The 23,690-nt window shown below is 35.1% G+C and overlaps 2 protein-coding genes across 2 annotated transcripts; both read left to right on the top strand.

The window, feature by feature from the left end:
* The first annotated feature begins 192 nt into the window (after positions 1 to 192).
* LOTGIDRAFT_205233 (hypothetical protein) lies at positions 193 to 2,344 on the top strand. Its single transcript, XM_009051266.1, has 3 exons — positions 193 to 297; positions 1,058 to 1,186; positions 1,441 to 2,344. Exons 1-3 carry the CDS (start codon positions 272 to 274, stop codon positions 1,547 to 1,549), a joined length of 264 nt encoding a protein of 87 aa, XP_009049514.1. The 5' UTR covers positions 193 to 271; the 3' UTR covers positions 1,550 to 2,344.
* Positions 2,345 to 5,007: 2,663 nt separating this feature from the next.
* Positions 5,008 to 22,898, top strand: LOTGIDRAFT_173519 (hypothetical protein; the record flags this gene model as incomplete). The annotated part of the gene is made up of 4 exons (XM_009051265.1): positions 5,008 to 6,595; positions 7,866 to 16,644; positions 17,125 to 17,225; positions 21,910 to 22,898. The coding sequence occupies 4 exons, from the start codon at positions 5,008 to 5,010 to the stop codon at positions 22,896 to 22,898; spliced, it is 11,457 nt and encodes a 3,818-aa protein (XP_009049513.1).
* Between the last annotated feature and the right edge of the window lie 792 nt (positions 22,899 to 23,690).

The following is a 23,690-nucleotide window of genomic DNA, read 5'->3' as shown; positions in this document are numbered from 1 at the left end:
TGTAGATGGGGTGTAGCCTTTGAACAACTATGACTCAAATGTATATGGATCCGATTATCTTTTAAACTATGTGCCAATACTATTTACATGTTTGTGTCACTTCTTCAGGCCATAAAATTAAAACATTTTCTTCAGAAGTGTCACTGACTGCGACACACGAGCAAACAGGAAATGAGGTCATTGTTGTGTCACGTGATACCTTATTTCCGGTAAGAAAAGAAAGTGAAAGTTTTTGCATTTTATCATAAAAAGAGCATTTCTACGAAGGAGAATGGGTTGTAACGATGTAAATAAAGTGTATCCTTTTCGAAATACTTATTTAGAGTTTTGTAGTTCTCAGTGTACTGTAAAACACTGTTCGTCAAGAGAAAAATACTAGAATTTATCATTTGAGACATTTCGGATCAGTAAAACAAAACCTTTACCTCGCTCGAAGATGATTCGTACCACATGCTTTTTTTATTTCCTACACAACCTAATCGTGTGCAATGCTTAAAATGAAATGAATGGAGTTTTACGTCCTGCTTTTCTGCACCATGTGGGCTTATGAATACGGGCAACGCAACGTAGGGTGCAATTAGGGAAATTTTGCCAGCAAAGGGGCATTAGCTTTAGCCTCTTTTTCGACTTCCAACTATGAGCCCCATGGTGCATGACTTATAAAAAGACGTATACTCAATCATTTAAAGGTATCAAACATTCAAAAGGGTTTTTTTTCTTCTTAAAATTAGCAACGTCAGATTTTGAATGCTTTATTGTGTTGGGCTTTAAGTATTCTGTACACGCTGACTGAACGTTACTGTGCATGTTGGTGTCAACTGATGTTTTGCCTTTAAAGTAACAAGAAAGGTGTTCATATTAAATTCTGTTTCCCTTTGGCTTTGTACACATATTTATCAATTTTTTTTAACATTGGCATCATTTTTTTTTTTTTACATTAATGGCATTAGAGGTAGTGATCTTTGTACTAACTTCTTAAAAGTTTTATCTTTGATTAACTATCTCAAAATAGGAATGTGAATCGACGCATTTTGTTTTCCTCACATCTTTAAAATAGTGATCTGAATGTACCATTCTCATCTAAAAGAGAGGCAGAAATAGCTTATGGTACTTTAAGTGTGGACAAGGAACCAAAAAGAGGTGGGGTTAAAAGAGTCGTCTCTGTTGATGACAGATTTTTAAAAGTGTAAGATTTTTATTTGTCGTTTCTTCATTTTCCTTCTTACTGTATACTTAGTTAATCAATTATGAAAAATGACCTCAGTCCCCCACATTTTGTGCACGTTAAATCCCCCCTTGAAAATCAGCGGTGTACCATTAAGCTAGTGCCGTTGTCCTGGTAAAATTTACCTCATTGCATACTCCATGGCATGGCTGTCGTCTGTAGCCAATCAGACGCAGTTAAATCGGATTTCAAATTTCGTTCATTTCTATTTGTAGACATTTCGAAGCGGAAGAAGTGAGATCGTTAAGAGTCAGTATTAATTCATTCATGGATTATTTGTTACTGGTTATTCAAACAATAGAGAAATTTGGACCCCAATCTTAAAATGGGTACCATAATATATATTAACAGTTGTATTCAAAGATCATGAAAATTATTGGGGTTTGGGTTACAAAATTGAATGATTATGGCCACATTTTTGGTATCCAAAGACCAACAGAATTTTCACAGCTTACAGCCAGCCATAAAAAGATGGCTTCCCTAAAGCAGCTATATAAAATATGTGTTTTACACATATATGGAGCTATAGGCCTTTCAAAATGAAAAACGGTCGATCGGCCTAGGCAAGTGCCTTACTTTCGAAGACGACCCGCGTTTAAAAATCTTTGTCGCGTCGGAGTGACAGAGTCGGTTAGAAATATGCTTGTCAATGGTGATCATTGGTTCTAATTTCATTCAGAGTGTGAATTATTCCAGTCCACCCAGATGTAAATGGTACAGATAATCCAAGAAAGATTAATGCCAAGAGATTTGATCTATGACCACCTGGTAGACTCTTGAACCTAAATTGTTTTTGTCTTGCAAATGTTATCCTTGTAAAAATGGTTGTTTCTTTCTTGTATAAACGACTATCTGTTTAATGCAAATTAATCTCAAAGCGGTTTGAATTTACGCAAATGGGTTGTTTTATTTGCAACTGCCAACAAGTACAGGTGTCTTATTTTGTGTATGTTGATTCCTTTATAAACGAAATTATTTGTATACATGTTTGTGTTAGTAAAAGCAAATAAAAGAACGGATTTCATGGTCCGTAAATGCTCTAACGAAGGTTGGAATTGGAAGGTTACTGGCTTTGTCATGAAAAAAATTCCCCTAATTACACATAGCAATATATTGTTTTAGAAAGTGGCATTTGTTTATTTGTTTAAAAAAAAAAGATTTATCCAGCTTACATAATCACGGTGGTGAGTGTTTCTGAAGAGTCTGGGAAAATGCTGGTGCTTGCATAGCAAACAAAGCTATTATTTAAAGAGGCGTTCCGTTCTTAGTGAGTAGCTTAAATTTGTGAAAACCTTACACAAAAATCTAGAGAAATTTGTCACAAATCTAAAAGATTAACTAAAAAAAGTTAACGTAAACTTTTTAAGGTGTAGGAATAATCTTCTACTGTATACGGATATAAATAAAACAAACAGCTAATCTTTGAGAAATATGCCCCCTACTTATCCGGAACGTTTCAATATCGACTCATTTTTATACGCCCACGTGAAATGGGGGGCGTATATTGCAGTCACCCATATCCGTCCGTCCGTCCGTCCGTCCGTCCGTCCACAATTGCTCGCAAACACTCTACAACTCAGCTCAGAAACATGTTTTCAAGGACTAAGGCAATACTCGATATTATTCAGTAACGCCCTAAAGAGTTCAAAAGAAGTGTATGACTGGAGGTTGAATATTTCATACTGGTGATTGTTACTGTACTGCTAGATATTTCTGTTAAAAATCAAAGCTGCCAGTGGGCGTATATTATCTTGCCTGGCAAACTATCTTAAAGCTCCAAGAGGTAACGATTGCCAATTAATATTTAAAAAAAATGTTACGATACGACGTGGGACAGGGAAAAGATTTTAATGATGTTACGAATCGTCTTATTCTGAATCTATAGACTCAGATGTCTGCTTTCTGGACAATCGAGACTAATGTTTTTGTTTTAAAACATGAAAAACTTCAGAAAAAATTCCTGTTATATAGCACCAAATCGTAAATATTCTCTTGTAGGAACAGTATAGCTTTTCCAACGTAAGTATGTCAACAACATAACAATTCGTTTTTACGCTCATAACAGACATTTTTAGTGAAGTAAAGTCAAAACTACAATGTGAAACTAACCATTTTGGCTAAAAATTAGTAAAAACAAGTTTAAAAGTAAAAGCTGAAATTTGCTTTTTGGTTGATTTTTAAAGTGACCTTTTGTTGCGGCATTTTACTATTTAAAACTACAGACGTGTAATCTGTGGTAACAATAGAAAAGTTTTAAGTTGGATATCTTGCAATTTGTTAAATATAGTTCAGATGCCTTAAAGTAGGGTCTTTGTTAGGCATTATTGTGTGAAAGCCAGCTCTCAGAAGAGCTTACACTGTACAGTGGTTTCCCCCCTTTACAAGTTCCTCCCAAAGTGATTCCCCCCCTTTCAATTTCCACCCAAGCTTATTTTACATTAGGCTTACAAAGTTTCTCCAATATGAAAAATGTATATCAACATGTGGAGAAAAAAACTTGAAAAACTCAAATATCTAATTTAATTCAAACCCTCCCTTTAACACCTGCCATGCAACACCTGTCAAGCAAGCAACACCTGTCTGTCAAACCAGCAGAGTACATCTTTGTGTGCTATATATTATATATATAGACTTTGTTACTATTAGTTGAAACAAGAAAGAATGAAGGTATTCTAATATCAATGCTACACACATTATATTTATATGGCAATAAATATTAAAACAGAACCTCAAAAAACATGTTGTTGTTACTCAGAGTTTCCCTCTTGTCAATGCAATCTTCAGAGAACTAACTGCGTACCTGCCTCATATATGGCTATATAGCCTTTGGAATGGTTAGAGTGCCATTCCTTAATTGTAAGTCAACTTTGTCAAGATACCTGTAATTCTATTTAGGTAGCATGACAGTAATATTCTTACAGTTTCTATGAGGTCTATATTTTGACCAAGGATGAAAATCATATTTAGGCAATATGATTTATCTGTTTTTTTTTTAGCGTCAAAATTTGAGCTTTCAAATCCATGTGTTTCCAGAATTACTTCAATTTGATACTTAAAAAGTCATCTTTTCTTGAGACACTGTCATATAAGCTTATAGACAAGACATCCTATAGAACTAGGAAAAGAAGTTTTTAGTTTGGGATATTTTTTTTGTAACAAATCATTAACATTAGGAAACAAATCATAAATATATTATGTAACAAATCATAGATATTATGTAACAAATCATAAAAAAGAATATTATGTTACAAATCATGAATATTATGAACCAAATCTATATTCTCTGATTTAATTGACAGGATTCATTGTTTTTATAAGCTTAAGTAAAGCTAAACATTTTTTTTTAATCTGTTATTTATTGAAAAAAAAAACACTAAATGAACCAGTAGTACTTTTTAATTTTTTGGACCACAGCTGATGCACAAAATCCATTAAAAATTTAGGCCCAAGTAAAATAATGCCATAATGTAGCCTATCAATTGATGTAAAGGTTGGTTATCATTATTACTGACCAGGATTGGACTGAAGTGTTAGATAATTGTAAGTCCTTCAGTTGGCCCAGCAGAGTCAAGTGCCCTAAAAATCAAAAATTTTGATTTTTTGTCTCTTAATTCATTGTAAACTATATTAGCCTAAATCCTGTGAGAAAATTAAAAATAGGTATAGTGAAGTTAAGAAACAAGCTGGGAGAGTATTCTCAGTTAAGTCTGGGGTGGGGGCCCAGAGCTATTCATAAGATTGACTTTATAACAACCCATATCTTTCTCTTTCCAGGAAATGACATGGCAGATGATTCAAGAAGAAATCTTCTTGATGACTTCATTTCATCTCCAAATCCGCAGGCAGAAATATCTTCACTGACTGCAGATAATGAACAAGCACCCATTACCCATGACCAAGGCATAATATGTCCCGATAAAGATCTCAATCAAGCAATTTCAAACTGTTTACCTCATACTATTGCCCAAAATGTGACGATTCTCGAAGACTCAAAGGATGGTGAGGCTGTCATAGGAAAGGAAAAACAAGCTACTGATTTGAACATACCATCCTACAGTGATGAATCATTACGTGATGAGGATGGACCAGTTTTTGCTCAAAGTAACACAGACTGTGTCAACTTTTCTTTAGAGAGTAATGTAAGTTCTGAAGAACAATCTTCACTGCATATTGAAGGAGAAGGCTTAGAAGAATGGAATGAGTCAAAAGAAACAGTGCCTAATAATGGGGAAGAAGAAAGTACCAAAGTTTGCCTACCAGAAAATGTGGTACTAGTTGGAATATCATCCCCGATACTTGATGGCAGTAGTGAATTTCTTTTCAAAATTGAAGATATAAGATCAGTTGTCTCTGAAGTCTTTCAAGATGCTCAAGCTTACACTAATGAATTTGTTGGTGGTGATGTTCCTAAAGAATCAAAGCAATTGAGTTCAGAATATATTTCTAAAAACACAAGAAAACCTGAGGCTGAGGGAGTAGTGTGCAATCTTGTTTCTAGTTCAAAGACCAAACTTGAAATGGGAAGTTTCCCTGAATCTTGTCCATCCAGTAATACAGATCATTCAGTTTTCACAGAAGCTGATTTGTCAGAAACGTTAGTTTCTGTTGATTCTGGTGATTTTTCAGAAAGTTTGAGTGTAAGTGATGATCCGCCATCCCAAAACAAGGCATCACTTCTTCCTTCTTCCACCAATAAACCAGAAACAAAGGAAACATTTGAACTTGCTACTAAGAATGATTCACAGCCTCAGGAAGATTTTGTTTCAGGTGGACAACAAGAGCTTAATAAGAAAGTAATGGATCCTGCTACCAGTATTATTTTGGAAACTCAGGAAGTTCGTAATACTTTTGCCAGTGATAATCCACAATCCCAATCTAAGGACTCACTTAATCCTGTTTCCATAGATGAACCTGAGAGTCCTGTAGACAGATACGGTCCACAGAAATTGCTTCTGCCAACATTAAGTAAGGATCTAGAATTTCAAGATCCTGTAGACAAATATGGTCTACAGTCCAACAGAATAAATTATCCTACTGCCAATGATGGTCTACAGAAATCCCTTGATAAAAAAACCAGGAAGGATCCAGAAACTAAGAAAACACAGAATCCAGCTATTGATAGTCCCAAAACCATGGAATTATGGGATCCTGAAAAGAAAATTAATAAATCAGGAATAGACACTCCTGAATACAGAACAGACATGTCTGATTCTAGTGATATATTAGTTATTGTTCCCAGTAATAAAGAATACCTACAACCAAATGACAATGCAGATTCATCTTTTTCTACCATTTCACAGATGGAAAAGATGGAGATTTCCACTCCAGAATCATCAAACAATTCATCATTTGAACAGAGCACAGAACCAGGTTTGTTCATTTTTATACGTCCACATGAATTGGGGGGGGCGTATATTGCGTCACCTCTTTCCGTCGGTCCGTCCGTCCACAATTGCTTGTAAATACTCTACAAGGCACAATTCTTGACTGATTTCGACGAAACTGGGTATGGTTGTTTGTAATCACCCAAGGATGAACCCTATTTAAAATCAGACGAATCGAAAAATATTTACTGTAAGTTATTGCCCTTGTTCTTGAAATGCTCGTAAACACTCTAGAAGGTGCAATTCATGACGGACTTGGATGAAACTTGGTATGAGTGTTTGTTATCGCCCAAGGATAAACACTATCGAAAATAAGAAAAATTGAAAAATATTTAGTATTAGTTATTGCCCTTGTTCTTGAAAACACGTTCAATTTTTAGTTAGTAAACACTCTAGAAGGCACAATTCTTGACAGATTTTGACGAAACTTGGCATGAATGTTGGTTATCACCCATGGATAAACTGTATTGAAAAATTGAAAAATATGAGTTATTGCCCTTGTTCTTGAAAACGCGTTCAAATTTTAGCTTGTAAACACTTTAGAAGGGACAATTCTTGACGGATTTTAATGAAATTTAGCTTGAGTGTTTGTTATCACCCATGGATAAAGCCTATTGAAAATGAGAAAAATCGAAAAAATATTTAGTATGAGTTATTGCCCTTGATCTTGAAAACTAGTTCAATTTGTAGCTCATTAAAACTCTGAAAGGCATGATTCTTGCCAAATTTTGATAAAACTTGGTTTTATTATTCAGTGCCGCGCTGAAGATTGAATATTTGCCTTCTAGAGTTTTCACGAACTACAGATTGAACATGTTTTCCAGAACTAGGAGAATAACTCATACTTAATATTATTCAGTATCGCCCTAAAGAGTTCAAAAGAAGTGTATGACTGAAGGTTGAATATTTCATACTGGTCATTGTTACTGTACTGCTAAATATTTATGTTCAAAATCAAAGCTGCCAGTGGGCGTATATTACCTTGCCTGGCAAGCTATCTTGTAAATCTGTTTGCATACCAGTATGTTATTGTACCACAAATATTTGTAGTTACAAATGTTTACAAACATGGTAACAGTTAATTGTTTTACAAATAAACCAGTGTATGTGTTTACGAATAATTTACAGACTTTTAAAAGTTTCTGATTGGCTGAAATAAATCAACCGCCCTGAACCACAAAAATGGCCATATATGGTCATGAATTTATGACATTTATGTAATTTAGAAGATTTAGAACTTCTTTCTCTCTTTTCAGATTTTGCTAAAGATTTACAGTGTTCAACTATTACTGATACAGATTTCACCTCTTCCTTATATGAATCTGTTGACAAACCTACTGATGAAGTGCCCATTACCGTTCTGGGCCTGTCAGATGAATTTCAGACTGACAGACAAGTGCCTCTCACTATTCCAACAAATACAATGCGGTCTGAATCAGAATTGCCAGTAACTAGTGAAGTCGACTTTAAAAATGAACTCTTAAAGGATGCATGTAAATCATCTAGTAATGTTGATCAGTTGGATGAAATTAATGCAGCAACATCTTCGACATCAGTGATCTTTGGTCAGAAGGAAACTCACACTTTTAGACCAGTTGATATGTCCACAGACCTTCAAAACTCATCTATTGAAGAATCTTCAAGTTTTGAAGACAATAGATTGTATATTGATGAAGACAAAATGTCACCGGAAGAATATAGTGAAAAATTGAAAGAAAAAACTGAAAAGTCACAAGAAAAGAAAAGCACTCAAAATGAAACAAAGATGATAGAGAGAGGACATAATGAGCAATTGTTGGTTATGAATCCAGAAGATTTTACTACTTCAAATTCAACTACCTCTAAAGACAAAAGTGATAGGCTGGCACATCAAAATGAAGAGGCATCTTACATTTCAGATCATGTAGATGAAAAGAACTGTTTAGGAGGCTTCAAAGTGGCATGTGACAAAACTGAAGCCTTCACCAACCAAGAAGATGCTGAAAGTCTGATAGCTGTTAGTCAAGGATTTAGTCTTGATGATATGACTGCTACTCCTGATGAAGCAGACAATCCACATGTTCCTAAGCAGTTTGGGCCCTTTGATTCAGACTCCATAATTGTAATAAATGCAGCAATTATTCAACGCAAAGCAGAAGACAGTCAACTTCCCTACAAGAACATCCACCCAAACAATTGTTCAGACACTGTTTTTAAGTCTAACGATACAGAGGAAAATTCAGGAAAAACTTTGCATGTGAAAGAAACAGAATCTGGTGGCAATGAGGACTTATTGGAGAAGACTCCTAACGAGGATTCCACAGCAACCACTGATGACCCAAAGAAGACTCCAAAGGAATCCAAAGGAAGCAAAGTGAAAGAGAGAAGATCAAGTGGTAATCGTAGAAGATCTAGTAATGCTTTAAATGATGAAGATGAGAGCTCTTCTGAAGATGAAGATGATGATCAGAATACTGTTCTGGGCAAAGACTTTGAAATTCTACACAAAAAAGGAACCAACAGATTTGCTTGTTCATGTGGTTTTGCTGAAGAGGAACAATATTTTGCTACACATTTAGTACGAAGCCACTTGATTTATAAACCGTTTCGCTGTGCTTACTGTAAACGCTGCCTATTGAACAAAAATTACATGAAGATCCACATAAGAGAGAAACACAGAGAAGAAGGTCAACGACCAATGTTAAAAGAGTGGAGTCTTGTTGGTTTGAAAAAAGCAGAAATGTTGTGTCAAAGAGCAAGAAAAAGTGGAAAATTTGTCCATAATGCAAAGAAAAATATGGCTGAAGCAGAGGCTGCAAAATATTCATCCATGGTTAATGATGTTGTTCGACATAAACACCTTTCAGAACCCACTCTAATTCAACCCAAACCAGTGACTGAAAGAAGTCACCCAACTGAATTACCAGTACTGAAATTTGTATCAAGATCAGCTCGACAAGCTTCTTTAGATGTTGATAAATCTAAACCTCTTCAAGACACTGTAGTCCCTAGACCACAATCTTCTTTTGGAGATGCAAACAGAACAAATTCAAAAACAAGACACAACTCTGATGGTAAGGGTTATGGTGAAACTCAAATAAAAAACCAGGACTCTCCCACTGGTAAAATAAAGAAAAACTCACACACTTCTGGAATTGATAAGAGTAATGAGAGCAGTCCAAAATCTTCCTCTTCCTTGCCCTCGAGATTTGTATTAATCGCACCTAAAGAACAGGATTATCCTGTTCAAACTTTTGATGTATCTGCCTTCAACCTAATCCAAAGCCCTCAAATTAGAACATCTGCATCCAATGTTTATCCACCTTCATATCGAAACCATCACCTGCCAGTGTTAACATCTCAGGAATTCCAATCAAATTCCGCAGTTCAAGAGAAGAGTTTTCCTTGTACCTGGTCTCAAACCAACCAAATTTTGCCTTCAGAGGAACAAATAGTACCAGTAATGCAAAACCAAAATAAATCAAGATCCCCAGTAGCAACAACAAGTACCTCTACACAGCATCATTACAGTCCTTACGAACAAACCAGTGTCTCAAATCAAAACTTCTCCACAGTTCCTTCGGGTATGTTTTCACCTGAGAATCTTCCAGGTGTCAAAAGCTATCATTCTAGCAGTGTTCAACAACAGCAGCAGAGGGTTTTGGACAGATCTGACCATAATCCTCAGATCTTTTCAGCTTCTTCAAATATAGGCTCATCTAAACATTCTGTAACAAAGAGTGCAAACCAAGCTTCAACTGTTGTTCACCTTCTCACGAAAGTTCAACAAAGCAGAAACAAGACTGAATCAGTTGAACATCAACATGTTAGACATTTGAATATTGATCACCAATCACGTATGGTCAATCAGCTATCAGGTAGTCCTAGGAATACCCAAGAAGCTTTTATCACAACAGCAACTGATTTAGAAGTTATGGTGCAGAGTAATAGAAACCAACTACTGACTCATGATCTACTATCAAATTGTGATTCCAAATTGCAAAATGTTCAACATGTTACTGCTACTTCAGCATCATCTCAAAATCTGTCAACCAGTTTGACTCCAATGACTAGCAGCCAAGACCTGAATAATCCTCCAACAGCAATCTGTACACCTATCACACTCATTCCACATATGCCTAAAGGAATTACTGTCTCAGCCAATCCAGCAAAAATGCAGTATCCTGTTACATCTTCACAGACTTCTTGGAATTCCAAATCAGATTTACCCACTCAAACTGCTCTTCAACAGCCCGAAAATATTCCCGAAGAAGCATCACTGATCAGGGCTGATTCCGAACCTAGAATAAGAGCATTATTGAAACTAACCGATACTAAATTTAGATTCACAGATGGAGTATATCAATGCTTAGAACATAAGAAAAATTGGAAAAGCCGTGAAAACTTTTGGTGGCATGTATGGGGTCATCTTCATATGTTTCAATCTGAGAAGCGATTTTGTACTTATTGTTATGATGTTCTTTCTGTTTTTCCTAAATGCAGAAGTGTGGATAAGCTGTTACTGAAAATAGAACAGAATCTTGGTGAAAATCCACCTGAAATCAATCCACAGTATAACCAAGAAGCAACAAATGCTAATGTCAAAGATTCTGGTTCCAACAACCAAATGAGCACACTGATCAAAGTAGAAACATCAGTTGAGAATAGATTTGACTCCAATAATGTCTCCACAGCTATTCTTATTGACAGTGATGGAGAACCAAGTCATCCAAGTACAGATTCTGAGAATGGTGCAGATTCTGTCGATGTTGCTATTGAAAAACTGAAAGCATTTATAGCACAAAATAAAACTTTGGAAGCAACCCATGTTATATGTCCTCCTGATATTATTGAACAAAGGCGGGTTCTGGCTTTGAAAATCAAATCCATGTTTGTGCAGTTTGAAAAGAGGGAGGAAGAACTGGAAAATAGACCTCCAAAAACTGAAGAAGAAAAGAATTGTGACAGATTAAAGATTCTCAGGTCTATTCAAGGAAGACTTTTGCAAAAAAATAACCCATGCATTAGCCAAAATGAAGAAAATGCCAGAAATATAGCCAAGCTTCACATCCTCAAAGAAGTAACCAAAGTTTTTGGTAATGATCTGAACTCAACTACATCAGCAACTTCAGATGCTGGTGAAATGATTCATATTGTTTCTAAAATAGCTTCAGCTCCTTCATCTGTTATAGATCCAGCTGCAAGCGTGGATAGTGATGTTGGACAAGTCAGTGATAGAACTACACCAATCGAACCTTATACAATTAGTCATTCGTCAGTTGCAGTCAGTGGTAGGACTACACATGAATCTGGTACAGTTAGTGTTTCATCAGCCAATGGTGGAACTACATTAAACGAAACTGACACAGGTAGTGGTTCATCAGTTGTGACCAGAAAAAGGATTACACCAAATAGAACACATGCAGTTCATGCTTCATCATTTGAAACCAGTGGTCGATCACCACCAACTGAACCTAGTACTTCATCAGTTGTGGTTAGTGGTAGGAATACACCATATGAATCTGGTACAGTTACTGCCTCATCCATTGTTTCCAAGTCATTTCAATCTGTAGGACCGTCTCAATTTTTTTCATGCTCTTTGTGCAGATTTTCCACCCTCTTTGCTCTGAAATTCAAAAAACATTTAGAAGAACATGAAGGTCAAGACATTTTGTGTATTCACTGTGGATACTCTTCATTTGATTTAAAGGAATTCTTCAAGCATTTCAGAGGACATTGCAAAACAAATCCTGGTTTAGCAACATTTGTCTGCGTTTGGAAATCCTGCAAGAAATACCAACGAAATAAATTAGCTGAATTCATGCATCATCTGAAAATGTACCATTCAAAGGATGATTTGACCTGCTGCTGTTGCAAGAGTGTGTTTCCTTCACTGGATCTGTTTCAGGCACATCTTCGATCCAGTTTATTGACCATTGTCAAATGTCCTCACTGTCAAGCCAAAGCAACAGATAAGAAGTCCATGCTTCAACATATTGCAAATTATCATCCCAAAAAAGGAAGGATGATCAGCATTACTAAGCATTTGATTTGTAATGATAGGAAACTACATGGTTTTGACCCATTGAAGATGCTGGCTTTTCAAACAGAGTGGCTGAATCAAGATGAAGGAGATGACGACGATGTTGAGTTTATTGAGTACATTGAAGCACCCCCAGGACATGCAACCAACAGACCTGAACCTTTAGAAGTAAAGAAAGAGATGGGATCTCGGGAATCTTCGTCGTCAACCACAAGGAATCTATCAGAATCACAAAATCTGGACCCAGCTAAAAACACAACAGAGATGCTCACTTCTACTACTTCATCAACAACCAGAAATCAATTAGAATCTCGAAATCAAGACTCTGCAACTGAAGCACCCAATGCGAATAAGGCTGGTATTGTCCACGACAGTTCACTTGGTGAAACTCATTTTCAATTACCATCTTCTTCATTAAGCTCATTAAAAGAACCTGTCTCAGAATCGCCACAAGATCATTTAAAATATAGATGCCATCAGTGTTCTTTTGTAGCTGAAAGGTCCAGTATACTGGATGATCATCTGTATAAGCATCGTAATCTTCACCAGATTGATGATGAAAAAGATTTCAGCTGTATGTTTTGTCCAACAACATTCAATGACCTGACAGAAATGGAAAACCACCTTCAACACCATGATGAGAAAATATCGTTCACCATGTATGAATGTACCCTTGATGGATTCAAGACAAACCAGTTACACTGTCTTAAAACTCATATCAAAGATGACTTGCATCAAAATCACTCCAATTTGAATGACATGATCAGGACCAGCACAGTTATGTTGGAGACAAAGGTTTCAAGGTGTTCTAAATGTGATTACAAAGGGATTGGGAAATCATCAGTAATGAAACATGAAATGATTCATCAGGCGCCAAAAACAGCTCCAAGAGAAATTGCTGTATCACAACAAATTGTGAAAGCATCAGAAATGAAGCATGAAATAGTTAATCAGGCACCCAAGACTGAAGAGGAAAATCCATATTCAGATGAATTTGGGAGAGCATTCCAAAAACAGAGCATTCACGAAGCAGCCAAGAGACCTCAAGTGAACATTGCAGTATCACAACAACATAGAAATGTGTCAGTTCACGAGGCCGGTAAAACAGCTCCAGAGGAAATTCGACAGTGTGGGAAAGCACCAGTAACTAAGCAAGAAATAATCAATGATGCATCCAAGACAACTCAAGAGAACATTGCACCACAGCCTGTGAAAAGTAAAATCGACAAATTTGAACCTTTGAAATTTGAATTTAAAAATTCTGAAAGTGTTTGTTCTAAGAAGTGTATTCCTAAATCTGGTAAGGATGACTCTCACCAACCTACAGTGGAGTCCAATATTGTCTCAGAATCCTATGATGACATCCATTGTGTGTATAAAGTCACAATGGGTACATCAGCTGATAGAGGAACATACTTTGATCAGTTTGATGAAAAGATCTCAAAGCTATACTCTTCAAAAGATCATTTGTACCATTGCCGAGTGTGTGAGAAAAGGTGTAAAATGAAGCGTGCCATCCATGATCATCTGGGAAAGCATTTAAATATTCCCTATTTATGTGAGATTTGTGATTATGAAGATAAACTGTTTTCACTGCTATCAAGCCACATGAAAGATGTTCATCACATAGACAATGTACGTGTGATATTCCCAAAGAATTGGCAGAATAAAATTGATAAGCTGCTGAAACCAACATGCGATGATGGTCAAGCTGTTGGAAAGGTTGTAAGAGAAGAAAAGGAACAATCCATGCTTATGAAAAGAAGATTCTTTGTACAGGGTTCTAAAGGAATTCAGACCTGGACAGTTGATGCTAAGGCTTCTAAAGATCTAGCTGTTCCGGTGATATCTTTAGAGAAAAATGATGTTGAGTCAAGTGATGTTGATTTTTATTCTGATAATTGTGGTACTGTAGAAAATTGTGATGACGCCATGGATTTATCCGAAATATATCCATCAACCAGAGGTAAACTGAAAAGAAAGATATCTTATGAAAGCCCTACTTCACAATCCAAAGATGAAGCTAGTGATGCATCTAGTACAAGCAAAGTCAAAAAGAGAAAGAAGAGTGCAGTTATTGGTAACCACATGCCAGAAATAGACAAAAAAAAACAGTTGTCTTCAAAGGATAGTAGTGCATCCAAAAAAAGAGATAAGTTTCCAGATACAAAGAAAAGTAAAGAAGGTCAGAACAGCAAGCATTCCTGCAGTACCAGAGCTCAGAGCAGCAAATTTCTGTTAAACGCACATTTTGTCCTATCGTCTATACCAAATAGACCTAGAAAAAAAACTTTAGTTTCAAAGGAAAAAGACAACTTTCACTTAATACAAGAATTATGTGCTGAATCTGAGGTAGTTGAATCCAGCAAGATATCTGAAAAGACTAACCTTTCCGTCAAACCAATATCAAATACTGAGGCTAAAAGCAACATAAAATCATTTGAAAATACTGGTGTCGAACAGGATCCAGAAATTGAAAAAGAGACAACACTTAACATAAAAGAAGAACCAGGCATTTCAGAAGAGTGTGCAGAAGAACCTAAATCACCTAAACCATTGAAAGATGATGCCACCGCCATGGTTAGATCATCATTAAAGAGCTCTTCAGCATCACATATTTCAAAGACAAAATCAGTGCCAAAACAGAAATCGCCTTCTAAATCTAAATCAAGGTCTCCAAAAAAATCTAATCCTATGACCATTAAATTCAATTTCAAGAAGTCCAACAGCTCAACAAAAGTAACTGACTCATCCAAAATAACTAAGCCATCAACAGTGAATGACTCCGCAAAAGTAACTAAATCAACAAAATTCATTGACTCATTAAATTCAAATGACTCAGATTCAATTGACTCAGTTTATTCAGTTGACTCATTGAATTCAATTGACTCATCAACGGTGAATGACTCAGCGAAAGTAACCAAATCAACCAAATCAAACTCATTAAATTCAATTGACTCATGTAATTCAGTCAACTCTTCACAATCATTTGACTCATCAGCAGTGAACAACTTCGGAAAAGAAACCAAATTAACAAAAGTGACTGACACATCAAAAGAGAATGTTTCGGCCACTAAATCAGTCAAAGTTATTGACTCAGCAATAATGACTGACTCATTAGATTCAATTGACTCATCAAAAGTAACCGATGAATCAAAAACAACTGTCCCTGAATCTGAATTTTTTGATGATGATATTTTGTTGAAAGATGAGCCTGAACAGAAAATGTTTGAATGCAACCAATGTTCTGCTAAATTTTATTCCCTTTTCCAAATGCAGAATCATCAACGCTTTTTGCATCGAAGTGAGATGAAAAGCAGTCCATTTATAAAAGGGAAGATTTTTGGGCAGTCACTGAAAAAGAGTCCTGAGAAGAATAGTACCATTGGCGAGGCAAAGACTTTTATGGGTATAGTTTCATCAAAGAGCACTACAGATGCTTGTACTAGCAAATCTTCAACTGAAGTTAAATCTACTCTATCTGAAACTAGCTTAGCAAGAAGTAAACTACATCCAAAAAGCTCAGGACTGAAGGATTCACCATCCAAGTCGCTGAAATGTAATCCAAATAAACCAAAAGTCACCTTAGCCAGAGGCAAATCTGGAGATGGAAGTGATAAATCTTCAAGCACCACACTTCAAACTGGCACCAAACTTGATGCGTCTTGTAGTACATATGGTACCAGTAGCAAAGCTGATACCAGAGCCAGCCCAATTAAAAAATCTGGCATATTGAAGCGAAAAACCAGTTCACCAAATTCATCTGAACCATCAGCAAAGAAAGCTCTGACACACAAACATAAGTGCAGCTACTGCGAAAAAAGCTTCAACTCTCTAATGACTTTGGGTAAACACTTCAGTCTACAGCATACAGATAAAGGTGAGATCCTATGGACTGATGTGGAATCTGGATGTACATTCAACAGAACAGGCAGTCACTTCACAACCTCTACAACATGTTCCCATCCACAGAAATTCCTGTGTTATTGTTGTGACTTTCGTGCTAAGAGAAGGTAAGGCATTACATTTTTACCGAAAATGCCTTTAATAAAACACAATAAGTAATCTACTGTCCTGGCACTTTCTTGGTGAATAAAATTGTTATTAATCATCCACTCTTTTGGAAGAAAATTTCATTTTTAGAAAGGTCGTAGATTAAAGTACAAAAATTTTCAACCTACAAAAAAAAAGGGTAATGCCCTTTTTAAATAGAATATCAGCTTTAAAATAGTAATGAAAATTGTAGAACATTGATGAAATATATATATATATACACATTAGAACAAAGTGAATTTTGAAGAGGAAAAAAAATTTCAACTTAGAATTGACCATTTTTGTTTGTCAAAGATTGTTGTTTTACTTGACCTGAAAAATACCAAAACTGGTGTTATTTTGAGGCAGCTCACCAAAAATATGCTGATTACAGGGGTACCAGCTCTGCCAGCTCCTCTGCCTTGAACTTTTATTATGAAATGATTTTAATTCTAATGTAGAGATTTAGTCAAAGAGCATCAGAAAGAAAGGCATGGTCAGAATAAACAGATTATAAAGTTATCAGAAGCTGGTCAAGATATGGATAATATTAATACAAATGGTATGTATCTAATATAATTTGATGGAAAAAGATTGATGGAGCTTTATGTTATGCTTTTGAAAGTTATGTACAGGGATTGTATCAGTGGTCTTTTGAAAGTTACAGGGATTGTATCAGTGGTCTTTTGAAAGTTACAGTGATTGTATCAGTGGTCTTTTGAAAGTTACAGGGATTGTATCAGTGGTCTTTTGAAAGTTACAGGGATTGTATCAGTGGTCTTTTGAAAGTTACAGTGATTGTATCAGTGGTCTTTTGAAAGTTACAGTGATTGTATCAGTGGTCTTTTGAAAGTTACAGTGATTGTATCAGTGGTCTTTTGAAAGTTACAGGGATTGTATCAGTGGTCTTTTGAAAGTTACAGGGGTCTTTTGAAAGTTACAGGGATTGTATCAGTGGTATTTTGAAAGTTACAGGGATTGTATCAGTGGTCTTTTGATAGTTACAGGGATTGTATCAGTGGTCTTTTGAAAGTTACAGGAATTGTATCAGTGGTCTTTTGAAAGTTACAGTGATTGTATCAGTGGTCTTTTGAAAGTTACAGTGATTGTATCAGTGGTCTTTTGAAAGTTACAGGGATTGTATCAGTGGTCTTTGAAAGTTACAGGGATTGTATCAGTGGTCTTTTGAAAGTTACAGGGATTGTATCAGTGGTCTTTTGAAAGTTACAGGGATTGTATCAGTGGTCTTTTGAAAGTTACAGGGATTGTATCAGTGTTCTTTTGAAAGTTACAGTGATTGTATCAGTGGTCTTTTGAAAGTTACAGTGATTGTATCAGTGGTCTTTTGAAAGTTACAGGGATTGTATCAGTGGTCTTTTGAAAGTTACAGGGGTCTTTTGAAAGTTACAGGGATTGTATAGTGGTTTTCTAGTATTACTCACAAATTTAGCTTACACTTACAGTCCAATGTTAAGTGCAACTTCAGTGGTTCTAGCAATTAAAAGAAATTGATGTTTAGATTATGGCGTCACTATCAAAATGTCATTAGAACTGAATGGAGTTTTTGAAAAAGTGCAAAGTCATATTTGGTTTTAAAGAATTATAGGACTACATTTGTCTATTGGGATATTGGAATAGAGAATGGAAGCTATAAATGTACATGATACTCAAACAAAGATTAGCAGAAGACCTCTTTACAATCCCTTTATTTTCCCTCTATGACGTCCGGAATCTTTCTCATAGTTAACTGTGTGTCTTACCATAGCCATCTTGATGCCTATCAAAAAAAACCACAAAGTGCTTCATAGCTCCCTACTTTGCAGGATAAAAATGCCATTTTAACATGATAGCTATCCATGTTTGGAATTAACAAAGTGGTGTTGGGTGATTTGAAAAATAACTCTATCCTTGTTGGCATCACTTTCGAATTCAGAAAGCAAAATTCATTGACAAAAGGTAGAAAGGTCTTCAAATTGTAGATTTGTAAGAATCTCAAACTGCATCAAAAGAATCTCTTGTTTGCATGTTGTGCTGAATTTTTTGATAATAGACTAACATTTTAGACTTATCCTTTTTTGAAAGGAAAACTAATTCTAAATTAGAAAAGCATGGAAATTGACATGGAGTGAAATTACATTCATATTAATTATGTGCAGAAAAAACTAATTAAAATTTCGTATCATAGTAAAAATGATTTTGTGATAGATCACCTATTGGAATTCTATTATTGAGAAGATTTACTTCCCCTACTTCTCCATAGTGGAAGATACTTTATATTTGAAGTACTGTAACTCTTTTCAAAACCTGATTTAGGAAATCGGTTACAAAAAACAATTTTATCTTACTATATATTTTGATATTTTAATTCACTTTTTTTGTTCCACTTATATTCTGTTTTTCTAATATGGCTAACGTAGAGCTTATTGTTATTTATCCATGAGTTTGAGATGAGATGTAGTTGGTTGTCTCCCTTGTATATACCAGACAAGTAACTGTTCTTCTTGACATGTGAATACAAGGGAATGCAATTTTTGGGGGGTGTAAAAGTCTGGTAACCTTGAAAAGTCATCTTTCTTCATTATTTCAGTTGACCCAGCTGTGAATGGGTACAATTAATCCAGGAAAGAACAATGGCCAAGAGATTTGTCAAAGCAAAGGACCGGCTGGTAGACAGGCTCTTTGTGAACCTAATTTATTATCCTTACGAAATTGATGCCAAGGACCATCTGGTAGACAGGATCCTTGTGAACCTAAGTTGTTACTCTTGCAAAATCAATGCTAAAAGGTTTGGCCAAGGAAAGATACTTGCAAACCTAATCTATAATCTTGTAAAGTCAATTCTAAGAGGTTTAGCCAAGACCATCATGATCTCTATGAACCTAAGTTGTTGTCCTTGAAGAAAATGATTTCTTTATATGAAAAATAGAAAGAAAACCATACAGATGACTATATTTCCCTGTAAAAATAACAATAAGCTCTGACCTTTTTTGTTTTGTTTACTAGATAGTTTTGTGTTTTATTTGCAGCCATGCTGTGACCATTGTTAATGCCCAAATATGGTCATGATATTTAGCAAGTGAGTGTAAGTGAGAACTATTTTTGTTTTATGTCATTCTCATTTTCATCATTTTACCTTCTCTTTTCATGTTAAATTAATGCTTCCCTTTAGAATGGACATAAAATTCTCAAAATTGGACAGTAAGAGTATATATTGACCTACCTGGTGTTATAACTAAACAACAATATCCCTGTACGATAATCCCATTAAACTAAGTAATAATTGGAAAAATGCTTAAAATTATTAAGCCTTCTTCAAAAACTACATGTAAACTACATGTAGTTTTATGGATGATTACTTAGTTTTATGGAATTATCTGATTTTAGAGGGACAACATTAAAGGTTGGGAGAGTCCTTCCTCAACCTCCAAACAGAATTGATGCTACAGACCTTATTCATGCCTTGTTTTAGAACCATTGCATGCAAGGCTTGAAAAGGAAATGATGTCATTCAAAGGAATAGTCTATATGACTTCCTTAAAAACTCAATCAACATCCAGAAAATAGGCTTAAAACTTATTTTTGAAGGTTTATTTCATCTGAAAGTATTATTAAATAGCTCAATTTGTATTTTAATGATATAAAATATGATTAGTTTTGAGTTACTAAGACTGGAAAAGGAGGCGATAAGGACATCAATATGGCGATTTCACTGCAGTGAAACAAAACCAATTGTTTTTTGCCTCGTTCTGGATTCAATATGGCTAATGCTTGAATAGTGTCTATAAGCCTGATGATTAATAGAAACACTGCTCTGATGCACCATTGATTTTTACTCTACTAACATAATATTAATATATTAATACTTTCATATAGCGTGTAACAGGTTTCATGATATCATTATTTAACGCATGATATACAATATACTTCGATATACTTTATATTCATAGAATGTATCTGAGGTTGCCCGAATTTCTAACCTGGTTATGAGAGTCATGTCCGAAAAAATTGCATTCAGGGCTGCAAGGAGGGGAGTGGCTCCACCACTGATATAGTTCAGCCAGTTTAGAGCTACATGCTTTACTTTTGGCGTCAGATACTCTATACTTTAATACACATTTTTTACGCCTGACCCAAAATCGCCTGTGTGCCAACAATGTTGAATCGATGACATCAAATAGGTTAGATAAGCCAGGTGCATGGCTGTAAAATTGGCTTGTCTTGCCATGTTCACTTACAGTTTGTCAAGCTTTAGATTGTTTTAAACAAATCAGATGTCTGTTGACAACATGTAATTTTCAAAATTTTGTACCAATCACATGATGTACAGAAAAAAAAAATTAATATACTCTGTGTATAATTTTCTCTGTGTCCCTCATGAAAGTGCATAAAAAAGGTGCTTTTTTACCCCAGCATTAGGGCCTATTTTTAGAACGAGACAACTAATGAAAAGATGATAATTTGGAAAAAAAGGTTTTAAAGAGTGGAATTTTCAGACCCAAATAGTTTTTGTTTCACAGGAAATTTTGCATTCATTCAACCTTAATGTATATTATCTATTGCTTGTCTCAATAGCTAAAACAGCTGTTGAAAAAAGGCCATAAATTTTGCTTTCACTTCACTAATGTGATATAAATATTTATGTATATTTCTCATTTATAACTACCTATTTCACTGACTGAAAATCACCAGAACATACCAGTAACACAGTTACATGTTTTATGGTCAATAAACATTCTAATGTTTCATTTAGTTGAATAAAAGGATGTTAAAGAGGTTTTCTAAATTTTTAATGTGAATCAAGGACACTAATAGCATCAGTTGGCACCATAACAATTTTTAGTCAGCCGTCTGTGGTTCCTTGAATTCCACAAAAATAAGTGTTTCATGATGTCAGTATGCTTTTTCACATAAGCGTTTAGTGATGTCATCAAACACCTAGTTTAAGTGGAATTGCAGGAATCACAGATGTCTGATTCTATCTGGAATGGTGCAAATTGATGCTATCAGTGTCCCCAATACACAAACAAATTTTGTAACCTATTTACAGTCCCTTTAATGTTTATTTAACACTGACTTTTTCTGATATTTGAAAAAAAAGATATGTATTTGATATATGATTCTCTCCTATATTTTCCGTTGTATGGGTAACTCTGCTCTGTGTAAGGCTATGAACGTCTATTTTCATTTTCGTTACCTTGGTGTTATTCCAATATTTTGTTGATTTCTATTCATGTTTTTACTTCCAGTCAAGGCAGAGAAGGAAGTTTTATTAGAGACCATTGCACTTAATGAGACTAGAGGGGTGGAACTATGCCAAGAACCAGGTTCTCAAGGAGAATTAAACTGTAATAACAATACTACCACTGAAGACTCAGGAGACAAATTAAGCAGTCCAAAGACTTTAAAAGTTACTGGATGTGTCACACCATCGGATACTATTTTGAAATTAACCGTGCCAACATCATCATCATTATCTCCATCAGATTCTAAATTCACCAGGTCATCATCAGATGGTGGTTCTTTAAATGTATCAATGGAGTCTTCAACATCATGTAACAAGACTGTGTCCAAAGGAGATCCATCCTTTGAAGTGTCATGGAAAATGAGATTTTTGATATCAAAAGCCATAGATAATGCATCCATGAAAACCAGTTCAAAGATAACTTCATCAGGAAGCAAGGCAGCTTCAGGTGTTCAACCACTTATCAAGTCATCATCAAAGTGTTCACAATCATCTGGCAGCAATTTGTTCAAAGGCTCCAATCCATGTACATCACCCGAAGACTCTCAGGTTCAAGCAGATAAACCTACTTCAGATACACCTAAAATATCAAATATAAGGTTATCAGGTAGTGACGATGTTCATCTGTGTCCTTCCGTAGAGAGAAATAGTGCCATTTTGTCCAAGAAAATTCCCACAGACAACCATTCAAGATCTCGCTTTTTGCAGAAAAACAGAATTATATATAATTGCCCATTTTGTTCCTACAAAATTCATAAATTGTATGTGTATAGTAGACATTTAGCGAAACATAAACGCTTTATGAAAGTGGCAAAAAAGTGTGGTGCATGCATGAAAAACTTAAATGAAGAGAAGACATTTAGCCGTCATGTATGTCCAGGAACAAAAAGTGCTAAATATATTAAGACTTCACGCTCAGATGTAGCGGTTCGCTTCGTTGATTTGATACCTTTGTTGATTTTAAAAGACATTTATTCTGAAGTTCAGACATGAAGGCATTTTGTAAACTTTTTATGTATATTAGGCACACTGATAACATCGGTTTGCACCATTCCAACTTTCTGTGGGTCTTGCAATTCCTCTAACACTAAGCATTTTATGACGTAGATATTGCAAATAGCCCTAACATATATATACATATATGTAACAACTTGATAGTGCTGTGATATACATTAAAGCGTTTCAATTATACAATAAGACACAAGTAGACTACTAAATACCATTAATTTAGGTTTAATTTATCAAAATGTGCTTTGTGCAATTATAAGTTGGGAAGGAAATAATTTGTAGTATGTTCTTCAGATCAAATGCAATCGAAAAAATGAAATTCTGAATCTTAAAAGACTGACAAATGACAACAGATGGTGATAAATGTAACAGAAAATAGCCCAAAATTTTGAATTGCACATAGGTGTTACTTTAAAAAGCGGATTTCAATAATTACTTGTAGTTTTATGGATGATTAATTGTATGGATATATCCATTAGAGAGGGTTGCTTTGTAGACACCAAGTAAGTCTACTAATGAAAATATACTCTTATTGACCAAGTTTGAGAATTTAAATTTTGTATACATTCTAAGGGGTAGTATTCCTTTAAATAAAAATACCTGCTTTGTTCTGTTAAAGTGTTCAGTAAATATTTCTTTGAAATTTATATTCATGATGATTGACTAAATATAACTTATTGTTTCTTTTTCATCATTGTTATCATTTCTGATAAACTGTTAACTATTAAATTTATAACTGTTATGCTTGTTGTATGTTTGTTTGCAAAATATCGTATA

The sequence above is a fragment of the Lottia gigantea genome (genome assembly GCF_000327385.1).
Source record: "Lottia gigantea unplaced genomic scaffold LOTGIsca_162, whole genome shotgun sequence".
Classification (NCBI taxonomy): domain Eukaryota; kingdom Metazoa; phylum Mollusca; class Gastropoda; family Lottiidae; genus Lottia; species Lottia gigantea.
This window is presented reverse-complemented; position numbering and strand designations above follow the sequence as displayed.

Coding starts and splice junctions, on each gene's coding strand:
- LOTGIDRAFT_205233 (XM_009051266.1), top strand. CDS start 272: ATGGGTTGTAACGATGTAAATAAAGT. Junction 298..1,057: donor TGTAACGATGTAAATAAAGT/GTATCCTTTTCG, acceptor TCTTTAAAATAG/TGATCTGAATGTACCATTCT. Junction 1,187..1,440: donor GATGACAGATTTTTAAAAGT/GTAAGATTTTTA, acceptor TTCTATTTGTAG/ACATTTCGAAGCGGAAGAAG.